General features: G+C 32.9%; 2 protein-coding genes across 2 annotated transcripts; one reads left to right on the top strand and one right to left on the bottom strand.

Annotated features, from left to right (window-relative positions):
• Nucleotides 1–536: 536 nt before the first annotated feature.
• Nucleotides 537–7,749, bottom strand: LOC148173751 (uncharacterized). Its single transcript, XM_088035770.1, has 4 exons — nucleotides 7,628–7,749; nucleotides 2,838–2,912; nucleotides 2,705–2,779; nucleotides 537–2,617 (listed from the first exon to the last, which is right to left on the bottom strand). Exons 2-4 carry the CDS (start codon nucleotides 2,901–2,903, stop codon nucleotides 680–682), a joined length of 2,079 nt encoding a protein of 692 aa, XP_087891896.1. The 5' UTR covers nucleotides 2,904–2,912; nucleotides 7,628–7,749; the 3' UTR covers nucleotides 537–679.
• Nucleotides 7,750–16,125: 8,376 nt separating this feature from the next.
• LOC148173750 (uncharacterized) lies at nucleotides 16,126–17,858 on the top strand. Its single transcript, XM_088035596.1, has 2 exons — nucleotides 16,126–17,517; nucleotides 17,685–17,858. Exons 1-2 carry the CDS (start codon nucleotides 16,126–16,128, stop codon nucleotides 17,856–17,858), a joined length of 1,566 nt encoding a protein of 521 aa, XP_087891722.1.
• The last annotated feature ends 32 nt before the right edge of the window (nucleotides 17,859–17,890 follow it).

The raw sequence follows: 17,890 nt of genomic DNA, 5'->3' as shown, positions 1-17,890 counted from the left end.
TCTAACCTTAAAAATGGCATGGTTACACTAGGAAAACAGTGGAACTAAAACGTTGGTTTCACAGTCGAAAAGTTACTAAAGTCACGTGAGTTAGTTCCGTATAATGAAAATACATACATATATCTACATATTACATGCATGTTTCATAGTGTCATAGTTACTAATCAACAAACGACAGGGTTCTTGCCTAGTTACTTACTACTATGGGAGTAGAAAAAATAAATTATTATTACACCAAAGTAACGACACGAACGTAAAATTAGTTTGTTTGCTTTATAATTATATAATTTGTTTTTGTAACACAACTACTAACTAAAATTGATTTTCTTATTTTGTGATATTAAAAAGGTACAGATTTTCTTATCTTACTTTGTTGTAATTAAGAGAATTGTTTATATTTAGTTATAATTTTCATTGAACATATAAATAATAGTTTGTTTTTTTTTCAACTTATTTTCTTACCATATCAAATATTATGTACCAACTAACATAAAGTCGTAAGTCCCGGTTTAATGAAATATTAAAAAATACTCAAGTAGAAATGTATAATTTAATCAAAGATTAAGGGCAAAAAAATGAGATTATTTTCCATTACAATTTACAGATTCTCAAACTACCTTAAAATCAGCGAAATGCACATAAAATAAAACAGGGTACATAACTAACAGAGAGAATGATTTTAACATTCATAGCTATCCTCTACAATTGTTTCTACGTTTGGTTCATCTTGCAGTGTTTTTTTCTCAAAATTTTCTAAATACCTGATGCTAACTTTACGATCATCAGAGAGATGAAGACCAATTAAAATTTTCTTTAAACCCTTTCTTTCATTTCCTTCAAATTCAAATGCTTCATAGTATTTTTTCCGTAGACACTGTTTTAGGGCCTTCTTTGCAGAATCTTGTTTATGCCGCTTTAGTTCAATTATAATTACTGCACATTTTGAAATAATAATTAAATCAAGCTTGGGTGAGCATCCCTTTTTGATTGCAAATTCTGAAAAGCAATCCAACTTCCCACAACTAGAAATTAAAATCCAAAGGTCACAGTGAAAGTGAAAATGAGCTTTTGGTAATTCTCGGTCGGTATACAAATTTTCCACAGATTTTTTAAACGCAACATATTTCATAGGTTCATGCTTCTCTCCACTTCCTAAAGACATTAATGCATTCACAAATGACTTTTGTTGTTCTACAGTAAACAGGTTAGTTTTAAATTCTACCAAAGCATCCTGAAGTTTGTCTGTAAATACTTGTTTCAATTCTAGATTCGGAATTTGTAATGTCCAATTCCCATCATTCTTGTCAATAACGTTAAAGTACCCACATTCTGTGAGGAACTGAAGAGCTAAGTCTACCTGCACTAGTTCGATACAATTCAAAATTGATTCACATAATGATTTCAGATTATAAATATCGTTCAACTCTATAGTTTTTGTTTTGATGGAAATTTTCTCATTGTCTCTAACGGCAGGAAACACCTTCTCCCGCATTTTTTCGAATTTAAATAGTTGGCAGATATATTTAGTTCCAACCGATTCAACCCAATAACTTTTTCGTACGAGATTCGGTAAATAATTGGCAATAGACACAGGATTAGAAATAGTTGTATCTTTGTCTCCCACTACAGTGTAATTGTTGTACCACATAGCAATTTCATCAAGAGCTTTTTCTCTTTGACTTTCTTCTTTGACACAGTTGTTAACTAAAGCGTTTACTTCTTCCCTAGTAAATCCAAAGTATTTATAATAACCATAATCATTGTCCAAGAATGTTCTACGTTTCACATTGTTAGCTCCTAATGAAATCATACCACCTAATGCAGTGACAGAAAAAATTATTACTCGTTGAACAAATTGTGCTGATATCTCATCTTTACATAAAAGACGCATTAGTTCTCGTATGAAAAACATAATCTGTTGGTCTGATGAGTTTTCTCTAAATAACATATTCATAAAAGGTGCGTCGAACTCGTCAATCAATATAATAATGTTCTTATGGGTTTGTTTTGTTTGATAGTGGACCGACAATACCTCGATCAAATATTTAAAAGCCCTTTTTATGTATGATTGTGCTGTGTTACGATCTATTGCCTCTTTCCAATGATCATCATCATCGGCATATTTCAAATAGCGCAAGAAACGTTCAATATCCAGTCTTCCCATATTGTTACTTGACCAGCTGAATTTTTCACCATCTTCGTGAATTAAACATGTTTTATATTTTCTAAACTGCTCCATTATCATATCTCTAAGACTCTCCAAAAATTCGCTATATGACGTTACTGTTAATTGTGCAAAATCAAGAAAAATTACTGGATGCTGTCCGCAATGCTTGCGAAAAAGTCTTTTACTTTCACAATCATGATTCTCTATGCATTCTTCAGTGCATTTGTAAATTCTGAGATCCTGGAAAAGTTTATATTTCTCCAACTTTTGTTGTTCACTGCTGACAATTTCAAAAAACTTCTCCAGCTGTTTGCAAGCCATAGTCTTGCCAAATCTGGGCGGCGCAGTGAGAAGTATTCTACGTGCATCCTTCATAACGCATTTAATAAACATAGACTTGTCCACAAAAGTCGATGACCAACGAAGAACTTCAAAAACCAAGTCAGGATCCTGAAAAGACATAACAAATTGTAATTTCCATGAATTCCTATTTGAACATAAAACAAATTGTACATTTGTTCGAAGCAAGTTACTTACGTATTCACTTTCATTTGAGCCTCCGCAAGTGTCCAAAGATGTTACATCATCCAGTAAATTTAATCCAAGTAATTCCTATAACAAAAGTGTAATACCATGTTACCGTGTGATACAATAATATGTCTGGTCTTACTTGGTCTGAATAGACAGGTTTACTTTCGACTTTTCTGCGCTTTGATGAGGATGAGGAGCCCTCCATCAGATCTACCTGAAAAAAATTTTATATTCAACGAATTTTTTTATCTGTAATCTGTATGAGTAAAAAAATATTAACAAAGTTCCGTTCAAAATGATTTAAAAAGATTCAAAAAAAATTTTTTACAATAAATAAAAAAATGACCAATACTAAAGAGAACAAAATTGTAGCAGAATATTATACACCATTAAAAACAAGACAACCATCTGAACTCCCAACAATTTAAAAACAGTTACAAATCTTTTACCCAAGATAAAAAAATAAATATACCAAAAAATATCAATGAAGTAACTCAAATAAGAAATCGTAATTTTGCCATTGAATATCTCAATTCGACTGTAAATAAAAAACTAACAAAGACAGAATTTTGCAAATCTAAAAATATTTCTAGAAATTCCCTAAATATGGGACTAAATTCAGTTGGAATTAAGATTGCATGTAAAACGAGAACAAAAGAGAACAAATCGGAACAATTGGGAACAAAAGAGAGAAAAAATAAAATAAAAAATAAAAAAATATTCGATAATGTAGAACATAAAGCAGGTAGTCGTAAAAATATAAGTTTAGATGAAGAAGCACATAAATTAATTAGTAAATCTTTAGAAACTTTTCAATCATAAATGGACAAACTAGTTTCATACATTCCCAACGATGAGAAAGAAAAATGGAAAAAAGATTTAAAACCTATTATTACTGAAATAGACAGATTAGAAGATGGAGCAAAAATAGTCGGTTTCAAACAAGAAGTAGTAGATAAATATATTGCAAGAAAAACAGCTAATTTATTCCTTGAACAATTAATTATGACAGACTGTGAACTAGAATCTGCTAATAATAAAATCGATGAATTGGAATATAAATTAGACAACTACAATAATTATGATCCTAAGAAATTAGCAGAATTAAGAAACAAAACAGTAGTAATACCATCAAACATCGATGATGTAAAGAAAAGAACTATCAAAATATTTGAAAGACATACTAAAAATATGAGAGCAATAAATGAAAAAACTCAAAAATTGTAAATTAAATGGAAAGTACTGTATTCAAGAATTTAAATATATTCAATGAAGAATATCCAAAATTCAGAAAAAAGTCTTATTCAACAAGTTAATAAATTAAAAATTATTATTTTTATTCTTGCGTTTATTATCGTAATTGTTATTATTGTTTTCTTAATTTATTACTTCAACGCTAATAAAAAATAGTTCAACAGTGTCCATGAACGTACCTATGATGATACTAATACGTGTCCATAAGCTAATGTATCTGTAGAATTAGGTAAAAGATATCTTTTATCATCTTTCCAACTTGGAGACTTTTTCTTTACTTCTTCAGTAAAAATATCATGTTTATGACTCCTAATCACTCTCTGTCTATGGAAGTATTCAGTTTGATTGAATAAGCAATTTTTGTAATCTTCAAAACTTATTTCTTTCTTCAATACTGCTTTCTTGATACCTTTTAATTTTTTTGAAACACACGTTTCAGTTCTGTAACTGTACATTTTTGACCTTAAACCTATGTATTCTAATATCTTAATACCATTCAATTCATCTTTGAATTTCCCTATTACTTTCTTATTTTTATCAGAATATAATGGATGGTCCTTTGGATAATCAGATGTATCAAAATAGTCGGGTTTGTTTTTCATAAATTCATAGAAATCAGCCATTTTAATCTCATATATGAAACTGTCGGTATCTCCATAAAGTTTTATTTTTTCATTAAATTCTTTTTTAATTGCATTGTAATGGAAGTTATACATTAATAATTTCGATAAATCTAATACGGCTTGCCCAATGTAAATTGGTTTATTAAACAATACTTTGGTTTTATATTTGTGAACTGCTGCCAGGTGTTTGCTAAATATAGTTCTGTGTTCAAAATTAGGTTTGTTTATCGCTTTTTGTAATTTTTCTTCATCACAATATAATTTAATATTTTGTTGGTTTCTAACAGATTGCATAGACTTACCATATGGTGCATTAACCATTAGTTTCCAGAAATCTTTTTCAAAATCATTTTTCGCCTTCTGTCTTTGTTCAGTATTAAATTTTACATTATACCTCTGTGAACCTTTGTTATTCTAATACCTAAACTTTTGTAAAGTTTTAATGTTTTGTAATGAATTATATAATTTTTCTTATCATAGAAATGACAAAGTAGTTTTTCTACTTTTCCGCCCGGGGGAATTCTATTTTCCGGAGCCAAAGGCAAGTCATTGAATTTGTTATGAATAGCCAAGTCTACAGGGAATGCTAAATCAACTTCTAAAACATAACCGGTATCACTATCTGATAACAGTATACCATCAACATTTTTAATTTCATCACAAGTCAACCATTTAAAGTTTTTTTCTGGTAATCTCTGAGATAAAGCCCATCCATATAGATTATTAGCATCTATATAGATAATCTGAGTATTTTCATCTGCCTGCGAATACCTGTTACTACACTGTGAAATACCTCCTCTAATTCCGTTTTCAAAAAACAAATACATTTCATAATCAGTTAATAATTCCAACTTCACTGAAGTATATTTGAGCATACAGTCCCAAGCTAACCCCGGAGTTGTATAATACCAAACAGGATCCAGTCCATAACTCTTTTCTAAACATAAATCTCTAAAATTTTCAAATACATCAGTTAATAGCAAAACATCTAGTTTTAAGTATAAATCATGCCATTCACCCAAGTTTTCAATTTTAAAATATTTCCATACTTTCACTGCATGTTTGAATTCTTCTTGAGAAATTCCTTCTTTTGTGAGCGAAGAATAAAATTTATCTATTGATGGAAGTTTTGTTTCAGAAAATTCCTTTTCTAATTATCTTGCTTTTTTCTTTCCTAAATAACACATCTAATTCATGATTTGAAAAGTATTTAATTATTTCTCTCAACTGACTTGATTCCAGATTAGATGACAAATTGTCTAGGCTACTTGCTAAAAATCTAAATGAATCGATAAATCTCAGTTCGATATATCCATTATCATCCATTCTTAAAATTTTACTGAAAGAAATATATTTCTCTTCGTTATTAGGTATTAATTTCAATTGACTTTTATCTTCTCCTAGATTTTTTATAAACAAATGACAATCGTAAGCGCTTAAATTATGAAACAAAATTGGAATAAACAATGGTTGTCTATATTTCAAATTGCATTTTCTACAAGCAGCTCCTCTATATTTTCCAGTGTAGTGATCATGATCTCTTACTTTTGGGTTTTCTATAGAAAAAAGATAACAAATTTTTGTTTTTTTATATTCTTCTAGTTCGATATCTTTTATGGGTTTATTTTCTTTTAATAACTTGTATATTGTTCTGGCATATTCAGTTATTCTTTTTATAAAACATTTATCACTTTCCTCTCCTCTGTAAATTTCCAATGGGTTACCAATATTATTATAGCACTCTTAATGTATAATCCATAACCACAGGGAATATGAAATTGTGTTTTATGAGTATATGATGATTCAGGATTTGGTTCGCATGTATGAATAGGTTTCAGAATAGATTCAAAATCAGAATAAATTACATACGGATGTCTTAACATTCTTTGAATATTTTTAAATTTTAATATATTATCTTCAGGCATGTTCGGAACACATGGTTCATTACTAAAGCACACATTTTGATGTTTCTTTAAAGCATCTTCAGTTCTAGCGGAGTAGTTTAAACATCTTCTACAGAAATGTTTTTTGTTTCTATTTACTTCCAACTGATCATTCAACAATCGACTCAAATTCTTGATACAACAATAATGATTTTTGTCTTTATTTCCAAAGTATAGTAAGTCGATATTCATTTCATATATTTGCTTATTATTATGATACAAAGGATAAAATATTTGTTCTTCGTAACTAAACACGGTAACATTAATTTTATTATAAGATAATAAAGATATATAATAAGAAAGCATGGCAAACATAAAAATTTGAATTGGAGCATTTGAAAAACCATAATTTAAAACTGAGAGATTTATTATACATGGGATTGGTATATGAAGCGTAGTAATTATTTTGAAACAGCTATAACACAGGAAGATAAATATAATCACTCAGTAACTGACAGTGTTGCCAACCGTGGGAATTTTTTTGGCTTATTTAGCTGAATTTCATACAAAATATATTCGTTTAAAGATGATTTTCAATAAAAAATTCCCACGGTTGACAACACTGTCAGTAATTTAAAATAAATTAAATGATTGTCATTAATAATACTATTATTTGTTGTAATATTGGGTTACACGAGAGAGATAAAGGACGCGATTTTAAGAATTTTTCAAAAGATAACGAAATTACATGTGAAGAAATAGAGTAGATGGAATGAATGAATATACAGGGTGTTCAAAAAATAGCGGACCAACTGATAAGAACGTCAAACTCTAAGACGCTGTGAATTGGAAATGCTGTTTAAAATTTTTATTTGAAGCTTTGTAAGGGAGCAAAATAACTTTAAATATTGCGAAAAACGGCAACAGTGTTCAATTCTTTCGGTAATTATTAGGAGTATAATTTTGAGACCAGAGCAACACTTTGGTAGTTACAATTATTAATAAATCATGTAATTGGTTACTATGGTTTGCAATTAATTTTGATAACACTTGACCAGTAAAAGTCACAAAGCAGATCAAGAACCATTTGTTCTCTTCTTGGTGTGCGAATAGTCCTGGGTCCTCCATGATCCTGATAAATTTGGTTCCAATCGGCCCGTCTCACGTACCTGTTGATAAACTCGTTGAAAAGTATTCTTGGAGGGAATTTGCCAGTTAGGAAATTCACAAGCCTTACTGCCCCTTACTGCTTCTCGACTGTTTCCATCACGTGTCGGTATATTCAGCAAAATTATACATCATTAGAGAAATAAATTCCTCTAGTTTGTGACACCTAAAAAATGTTTGACTTTTCTAAAAAAATGGTCATTGTCGGGCACTAGGCAACAATTAATTACTGAATTCTTGAAGTGAAATGTTGCCAGATTCATTTTGCGCTTTTGAGCTTAATTTTAAAAGTGCAAAATAACGTTTTGCATCAACATTTAAGGCATTTAAGGCATTTAGGTATGTAAATATCACCCAAAACATGAACTCTAGTAGAATTTTGTAAACCTTGAGTTCATTATACGGAAAAATTTGTGCCATAATTAGCGCCCCTTTAAGTGGCTGTAGATTTCCAACGAAGCACTTAATAATTGAAAAAACTTAATTTAGCTACTAGTTATTATCTGAAGATTCACGCAGTGAATAGTTGGTCCGCCATTTTTTGAACACCCTGTATACAAAATGATTAAAAATTTTAAAGAATTAATAATGATGTTGAATAACAATAAGGCAAAAAAAGTTATGAAATATTATTTTAATTAAAAGAGTTGGTAGATAAATAGGAAAATTACGGTAACGAATATAATCTTTTAAAGCAATATAAAATATTAAACCAGTTTGAGTTTATAAATACAAATAACTAGTCCTATAAAATTAATTTGAGTACGTGGTTTACCGATCTATGGTTTCCGTTATTCAAAAGAAAAATATAATAATAACAAATGATCTTTTATGCTTTATACAATATGGAATTTCAGTGGAGGATAGCTATCTCCCACTGAATTTACACGATATTAAGAAAGATTTAAAGAAAATTTTAGGAAATTATAAAATACAATACCAAATAATAAATTATGATAATATTAAAAATCATATTATAAAAAAAAATAATAACAAAAGATATTATATGTATAGGTTTCACCAAATAATTTAAAAAAAACAATAAGGATTTTATTAGGTGTTCGTAATTTTAAATCCCTAATTATATAAAAATTATTAAATACAAATACAAAAACAGCTCAAGAAATTAGAGAATACTATAATATTACTTTGGACGAAATATTTTATTCATATTTGGGGGGGAATACACTAAAGACTTTTATTTGAATATAGAAAAATCACTCCATAAAGAGAATCAGATAAAGCAAATTGAAACGATAATCTGAAATTAAGAGAGATTGTCATGTTTTTTAGTCCGCATAAATCTAAGTGTGGGAAAGACATGTTTTCATGATAATTTAATCGATAATTTTTGGACTGCAGATGTAAGGATCATTTTTAATGTATTTTGACACGCTGAATTCAAATCTGTGCTCAGTTTTTCTCCATCAAGTCTAGATTTTGAAATAGCATATGATTGTTGACCCCTCGTGATTGGTCGCGGGTCTCTGTCAAACTGAAAATATATTCAGAAATGGCAAGTAGAAAGTGTATGTTGTGAGTATGTTTTGCGTGGCTGTGATAATTATAACCTAAACCTACCTAGCCAGTGTCATTTCTATCCAAACATTCCCTAATGTAAATTCTGAAAATTCTTGGATGTAAGTTGCTGTAGGTACGTTCTTTTTGGGAAAATCTTGTGAGAAATTACTGGATGACAAGTGCGAAGTCAAATAATAAACGTTTAATTATTCTATTAATTGCTATCATGTTTTGGGCGTGAAAACAACGTTTCTTCTTTTACGACATTGGAAAACAATACACTATACCACGTGGCTGTTCAGATGTTTCATTTATTTTAATTTTCGACACAACCGTTAAAAATTACCGAAAAGCAGACGACTTATATTTAACTTATAAACTTATAATACTATTAATAAATAACAAGACATTTTATTACTTACCAGCAGCTTTAACAATTAACACCAAACCAACACTGAAACGACTGAAACTGTCAATCATCTGTCAACGCAGAACGCAGCGGAACGGACAAAACTGAATTATCGACCGAAAGAGCGTCGCGCGCCATCCTGGTCTAGATGGCGCTAACCATATTATCGTTTTTATTATAAAAATGTGTAATCACAAAATAAAAAAACCTCAAATTTAGTAAGTTGTGTAACAAAAACAAATTATACTTATAACGTTCACACCGTTACTACGAAACAATAATGACATTATTGGTTGCCTACCGTTGAATACAACAAACAATTTCTATAACGGGAAAAACGAGTTCTAGCGCATTTTTGAGGGATGTTTATAGACCATACCAACGCTCGAGCATCGGCCGTCTTCTGTTTAATGAAAACGCTCAAAAGTCAAAATGCGTTATTCGTTATTAAATTTAAACGCTGGACGATCGAGCGTAATAAATAAATTTAGATTCAATTGTTATGTACGCTATAATTAAATTCGGACAAAGACCTCATGAGCGTCCACACAGTGGACTAGTGCGTAGCATGCGAAGCAAATTTAATTTTTTTAATTAATAAGAAAATTAGCATAAACGTAATACATTCAATCCGAAACCGTTTGTATAAAATCCATTATAGGCGTGCTGATAAAACAGAACCGTGTTAGCCCAGAAGTTTAAGCGTCGCACTTTAAACATGTGCGCTCATTTGTTGCGTGTTCAAATCTTGATAAAGCGCAAAATCTTTTTCATAGCAATAGAATATATTCTAAAATAAAAATTTCTAGTTGTAAAATAAAAAATTCGCTCCGCATGCTACGCACTAGTCCACTGTGTGGACGCTCATGAGGGCTTTCGCCTGAATTTCAAAACGAATCAAAAAATTTTAAAGGGCCTTATGTTTAGTCACAGCATAGACAATTAAGCTAGGTTTAACGATCTGTGAGTCGCAGACAGGAAGACTTTATTCTCTTTTTCTCTGCTAGATGGCAGATTTTTATTAACTAATATTATACTTTTCCAAGTTGAGACTCGTTTTTATGAGGGTTCGTCTTTGTGTAAAAGTTAAATGACTCTACAATGCAGACCATAAATTGTGGTTGCAACTCATCACTAGGGTTCGACCAGGACCGCACCGGACACAACAGTGCTTTTGGTGCCAACTCTGTTCGTAATAGTAAACCATACATACCTATCATAAGCCAATTCGATCAAAACTTTTTTTGTCATGATTTAAATGCTGTTGATGTGTCCAATGATAATTTGACAAAAGTTTGCTAATTAGCGTAATGATGCTGTACATTGGATAAGGATAAAATTAGTTTTAAATTAGATTAAACTGTTTAATCATCGCTCTGATATTGGTAGGATTGCTATCAAAACAGGCGTCAACATTTTTTGCGAAATTTGGTGTTTGGAAATATGTAAATTGTATTTTTGATAAAACAATTTTTGTCAACACCAAGGTTTGATCCAACAATTTTCTGTATCTGAAGCTGTACTATTACAAGAGTTAGTTTATCTCAATTTCTGTAGCCAAGCACAAGAGCAACATTTGGTGAAAAATTTGGAAAAAAAGATCTTGTACAGATGATAATTGAATGACGTCTGCCAGGTACAAAAGTTTGCTTAAACTCTATTCAACTAGTTTTAGAAAAACTGTCTTCTCTCGTCTTGTTGGAAAATTCAGAGATAATTCCATAATACCCTCAACCCGTTGGTAAATCCTAATAAGGGCAGGTTTTAAGGGTTAATCAGGTAGTCTTAAGCAGTAAGGTGTTCGGTTGCGTTCTGTTTGTTTGTTTTTCTGGTTGTGATTTTACTAAAACAGTCTTTTTCAAGACTCCTTTAACACCCTTTCAAGTTTGGTTGAGTAAGTAATTATGTTCAAATATATATTCGTTTCTCAATCATTTTGTTTTAACAGATTTCAAAGTTTCTATTAATTTTGAAAATGTTCCGCCCTTGGGAAAATACGGAACTGAACCAAGACGAAGCCATTGATAATCCACCTGCGTTGGCAGATGAGGGGAGTGAAGATGATTTGAATCTTTCATCAGATGCTAAAGAAATCATTATTATGATTCCGATTAATTGTTTGTTTTGTTTTTTTTTCATATACAAATTATACCAATCAGGGATTTATTTTATTTACTAAATTTTAAAATGAAAGGAGAAAAGAAAAAAAAATTGCGGCCCGGTCCTGGTTTGAGACCTCTCGGACTACCTAAGAACTAATTTATGACAGGGTTCTTTACAACCTCGAAACCACTGCTAATGTTTGCGGTAATCGTTATTGCAGGGCCATAATAACGAGTCTCAACTTGGAAAAGTATACATATCAAGGCGTTTATTGACACACATCAATTATTTAAATTTACAGGGCCAAATCTTAAGTCCGAAATTCTAGATCCGGAAGACAATAACATGCAACATAACAATACAAATGACAATAATATGGGCCAGAGCAGAGGGGGTTAAGTCGCCTAAATCAAGCAACGCGTCTACGTTAATTCCTGTACGACACGGGGTGGCGCAAGTAAATTCATTTGCGGACTTCCTCTTCGGAAATCCAGAAGAGATTTCCACTAACTAAACAGAGTTCTGGGCACCTTGAAGAGATTTCCCAAAAATAATACCTTTTTCAACTACCCCTAACTTCAGGTCTCTTGATGCGCTTCGATTTCCAGACAAATTTTGACACTTCGAACTTACACCGTACTTAGACATGGGCGCCGCGGATTTTTAGGCAATAAGTGTTTAGTTAACGGTTGGTTTACATCGCGGGTTTTTAGATTACGCTCTAGCTAGACGGTCCAAGTCCGGTCTAAGATTGGCAAGAACGCCCCACGCGAGCAAACTCCAGAATTCGACTCGTAGCAAAATACACCGAATGTACGACAAACGAAGCTCGGAATATGCAAACTGAATTTGCGAACAAATGACCAGTGGATTACAGTTAACTGAGGGATCCGTTTCTTTGCTTGAATGTTCTTGTTTCCTCCCACGATGACCCGTACGATTCACGACACGGGCCCCCATATAAATAAGTTTTTTTTCATCTCAGAACTGCACTTTCAGGTCCCCCCCGGACCCCTATTCCAAACAACGTTTGCGTTAGCTAAAACCCGTTCAAGAACGATAACGAAATTCATTTGCTGGTGGTTTTTGTGCTTTTTCAAATTCTTGGTTTCTCGATATTTTTGTTTAGTGTAAAATTCGTTAAATCGTTAATTACGTTGGGGATTTCGTCAAATCCACGGTCCTGTATATATTCGAATTTTTAGCGTGGTTCCCCGACTTCTCTCGACCGATGTAGTAGTTTCGTTATTTTCTAACCGCGAACCCACACCTCAAGCCCGCGCAATTTGTAATCAAAATCTTACCTCGGCGCTGGGCACCCGGTAACTCCGACTAAGGGATGGGGACACCCACTGCACTCTTTACCACTCGGTAAGGTTAACGCGTTTAAAGTTTGTTACGCACAAAGAAAAAAAATTACAAAAAAATTAGAAACGATTAATACAGCACAAACACACAGAAATCTAAATGAAACAATTTAAATTTAAGTGCACGGCACAAGAAAATTCACTAGCACGGAATTACTTCGATAAAACAGATCGTCACCCGAAAGTACGACTGCAGGAATCAAAGATCGTCTAATGACTGCCTCTTCTTCCCTAATTTTCGGTTTTTAATAAACGGCTCAGCCGGATTTGCTCGCGCATTTTAATTTTGACTTGTGTTTCCCTATTGGACGCTTGAGGGTGGTTTCGGTTCGCGCTCATCCCCCACTCTCTTAGCACATATGCAAATTAATTACCCATTATTTAATTATTACGTTCATATCGGTAATTGAAGCCATCGCAAGGCACCTTTATGTTGTATTCAACTAGGCATCACCGATATAAAAAAAGAATGAAAGTTCTACGATGAAGTTGACCCGTTTGCTGTTAAATGTTTTTGTTAATTTGTTGAAAATTATTTAATTATTTTATACCTGACCAAATCAACAACAAACTTGGCCTTCGGCCCTGTTTCGTTTATACAATTATGCGTAAACCTAATTTAACTCTGATTAAGAAATTGAGATAAGTGTTTCGGCCGTTTCGACCTAGATGGCACTCTCGGGATGATTTGTGAAATCGGAAATCCCTTTTTCTAAATTTCCGTTATCAGATCTACCTTCCTGAAATTTGCATGCTCTAGTTCTATGTTTCCCTAACTAATAACCTTGTAAAGAATTAACACAAAATTAAAATCTCCTAATTAAATCAATTTATGCTGAATTATGGTTGACTTCCGCTGCTAAAAGGGTTAGTAACTATATCGAGGGTGGTATCAAAATGTAGAGAAACTTTTCGCGAGATTTGTTGGAATCGCGTTGTCCCGATGAATGGTTGATTATGATCTTAATTCGCGAATTTTACAAATTACGGTCTTGGTCACGTAGCCCCCGAAATCAGATACCTCCCGAACACATGTGGTTTCGCTCTGTCCGCGCGGTCTCTTAACCACTTATCTGGTTATCTCATTATCCCCTAGATTATGCTTGCCAAAGCGTGTGACTTTTCCTTCTTTAAAGTTGACCAATTAATTGGTGCACTTTGATCACGTTACTTTTCCAATGGTACCGGACGAATTTTCACGGGTTAATTTTGATTGTGCGGCCCCCGGCGCTGCCAGTACTACACGTTCCAAACATTTAATTTTATTAATTTAATTTCCCTTTTAAATGATCCTAATTTCGATGTCAGCTAATTGTGGTTACGTCATCTAACGTTCCTGTAACCAAATTTTACTTGGATTGTCTTTATTTCCTGGGAAGCAGGCAAAAGCGACTTAAATGTCTTTGTTTGAATAGACGCGGGCTGTCTCTCGATTTATCACAACTAAAAAGGGCCACTGTAGCAACGCTTTCAAGGGCTCAGTTCTCGGGAATCTTTAACACAGTTAATAAGTGGATGGCAAATTTATGGCGTTCGACCCGCACCTCCCCCAACACGTGTGGCGTCGGCGGTGGGAACCGTGTTCACCCTACATTCCGATACCGGGTACATAGATTTTAATTCGTTTCGTACAATTTTTTATTTGAACGCGAGCGCGGTAACTTCTTCTTTTTCCTACGTCGTACCTGTAATCGTTTGTTTATTTGGGGCGCTCACCACAGTACATTGAATCAAATTTGGTTGCATACATTTCAAGAAAGACTATTTCCAACATGGCGCCCTTGTTAAAACATCCCCACCACCACCTTTTCATCCTCTAGTAACTCTCTGAGCAGACGTGATAACGCTACACTACGGAACCGATATTAGTTAAAAAGTGGTTAAATAACTCGTTGCAGTTTTTTGGTTTGAGGCCATAAATAATTGATAAGAAAAAGATAAGGACAAATAAATAATAAAATAAATTAAAAATAAGTAATAAACAAATAAAAAAATAATCAAAAATAATTATATTTGATTTAGGTTCTAGAAATTTTAATTGTCGTTTCTAGTAGAAGTATAGTTACTGCTGGATATCCACCATTTTTCTATTTGCTTTGGTCTTGTGCTGTTCTTTTCCTGTTTTAAACTGTGTGGTCTTCTTCAGATTCGTTTGTTAGCCCTTGATTTCCTCTGGCCCATATTGTTGTTTGAATTGTTTATGTTTTGCACGCTATTTTATTTCGGATTTAGCATTTCAGACTTAAGATTTGGCCCTGTAAACTTGATAGTTGTGTCTAAATAACGTCTAATTTGTACTGCTGCGTTTAAATTAGTAAATGAGACGTGTATTAATATTTTTATTTGTGCCATATATTCTTATACCTTTGAGAGCTAGTTGTCTTTTTGGCCCCAAAAAATTAAGTTTCTATTTATTTGTAGTTTTTGACAAAAATAAAAGTGGAATAAGCTCATCCACTACCTTGCAGATTTTGCGTTTTGTAATCGAATCTTGACCAAAAGCAATTTTTTATTTATTGAAACAGTAGGAGAGAGTTGCCTATATTGGACCGGCACCTTGATTGAACCACTAGGTTTTCTCAGTAAGTAGACGTTGTAACGTCATCTTTTGAGTGTGACTTGAACGATAGCACTCATATTAGTTTACTGTCGAAAATTGGCGCCAATATCTACAAGTTGAGCGACGCTATTCAACATCAGCAAAAAGTGCACATTAAATTGTAGTTTTCTACGGTCAAACGTAAGCAATTTACTAATACTTATTCTCACATATAATGTATTAGTTAAGGAATTCAGTAAAGTTCATAGTTTTGGCTATTCAATTTCCTAATTACCTTTTATTTTCGAAGCATAATGTGAAAATAAATTAAGGTTAAAAAAATGAAGAGCAAGTTGCCTAATTTGGACCTATGATCGGTTTCCTATATTGGACCGGTCCAATATAGAAAACCGATATAGGTCCAAATATAAGAAAAACGATACATTTATTTCTTTTAACAATGCTATCAAACTGTTTTTCCTTTGAAGATGGAAGTATAGAAGAAAAAAAGAGAGTATTACAAATGGAGAGAAGAAGATTTAGCAAACGCTCTTATTTAAAATGGGTGGTATAGGTTTAAATGAATGTGCTCGACAGTTTGGGATTCCTAAAGCCACTTTAAAAAGGCACCTCACAAATTCAAATAAACACGCCAAAGACAAAAAAATAATAAAAGGACATATAAAAGCATTGCCTGATAACATAGAGCAAGACCTTGTTGAGCATATTCTAAACTTAGAACAACACATGTTTGGATTAACAATTAAAGATGTAAGGAGGCTGGCATATCAACCAGCAGAGAAAAACAAAATAAACTGTGGATTTAGTAAACAAGAACAAATGGCAGGAAAAAAATGGTATTACAACTTTTTAAAGCGTCACCCAACTCTATCCTTACGTCAGCCAGAAGCTACATCATTAGCAAGAGTAAAGGGTTTCAACCGAAAAAGCGTAAATGATTTTTTTGACACATACGAAAAACTTGTAGAAGAAAACCAATTAGACGCAACTCGAATTTTTAACGCAGATGAATCTGGATTTTCCACTGTGCAAAAAAAAACAAGGAAAATCGTAGGGGAAAAAGGAAAGAAACAAGTAGGTGGAGTAACGAGTGGAGAACGTGGAACAAACACCACGGTAGTATGCTGTGTGAGTCCTGCAGGAAATTATGTTTCACCGATGATTATTTTCAAGCGGATGAGGATGCACGAAGCGTTAAAGAAAGGTGCTCCACTTGGCAGCCTAGTAGAGGTGTCAGAAAGTGGATACATAAATTCAGAATTATTTTTTAAATTTTTACAACATTTTATCAACCACGTGCGCCCAACTCAACAGAAAAAAGTTTTACTGTTGATTGATGGACACGCAACCCATTCTAAAAATTTAAATGCTATTGAATTGTCAAAAGCAAATGGTGTCATTCTATTGCAATTTCCGGGTCACACCACACATAGACTGCAACCATTAGATGTTGGTTTTTTTTCGCCATTGGGGAAGTATTACATTGCTAGCCAAGAAAATTGGTTACGGAGCCACGCATCTACAGCAATAACGCAATTCGAAGTTTCGGAATTGTTTTGTAATGCCTACGGTATGGCTGCTAATATAGCAAATGCTATGGGATCATTTAGAGGCGCCGGCATTTGGCCTATAAGTAGATTTGTTTTCACAGACGCCGATTTTGTATCATCCAACTTACTGAACGTAGAAGACAACGAGGAGCAACCTCAGGAAACAGCAATGCTGCATCAGGAGCGTAACCAACAAGAAAATGCTTCACCTAATGGCCGCAATGATGTGATAAATAATGATGATAAGACTCCCAACGTTTGTAAAGTACTTTACGGAACCAACGATGAAACAATTGAAAATCTATACTTTATTCCTGAAATGTTGTCTCCTTTACCAGCTCTCTCTGTAAAGCCAACAAAAAGAAAACGGGCTACTCAGAAAGTAACCATTTGACATCTACGCCCTATAAAGAAGAACTGCAGGCTAAAGAAGCTTAAAAGAAAAGAAAGGCATCTGTCAGCAAAGTACCTATTGGGAAAATCAAGAAAAAAATCCATCAGTCAGAAAAGCGTTCATCCAAACATTCACAACCTTGTTCGTCTAAACAGCCCGAAATAGAGATTATTTATGACGAATGGTACTGTTTCATATGTGAGGAGACAATTCCGGAAGAGATGATTCAGTGCTTCACTTGTAAAGTTTGGGTCCACGAATCGTGTTCAGGTGCTGTAAAAGGCTATAACACCTACGTTTGTGATAGATGTGATAATAACAAAAACTAACAATATGCACATATAAATAGTCTTCTTTATTA

Source organism: Gnatocerus cornutus, chromosome 5, assembly GCF_029298725.1.
Source record: "Gnatocerus cornutus isolate USDA-ARS CGAHR chromosome 5, icGnaCorn1.1, whole genome shotgun sequence".
Lineage (NCBI taxonomy): Eukaryota > Metazoa > Arthropoda > Insecta > Coleoptera > Tenebrionidae > Gnatocerus > Gnatocerus cornutus.
The sequence above is the reverse complement of the archived record's forward strand: the minus strand, read 5'-3'. Positions and strand labels throughout refer to the sequence as shown.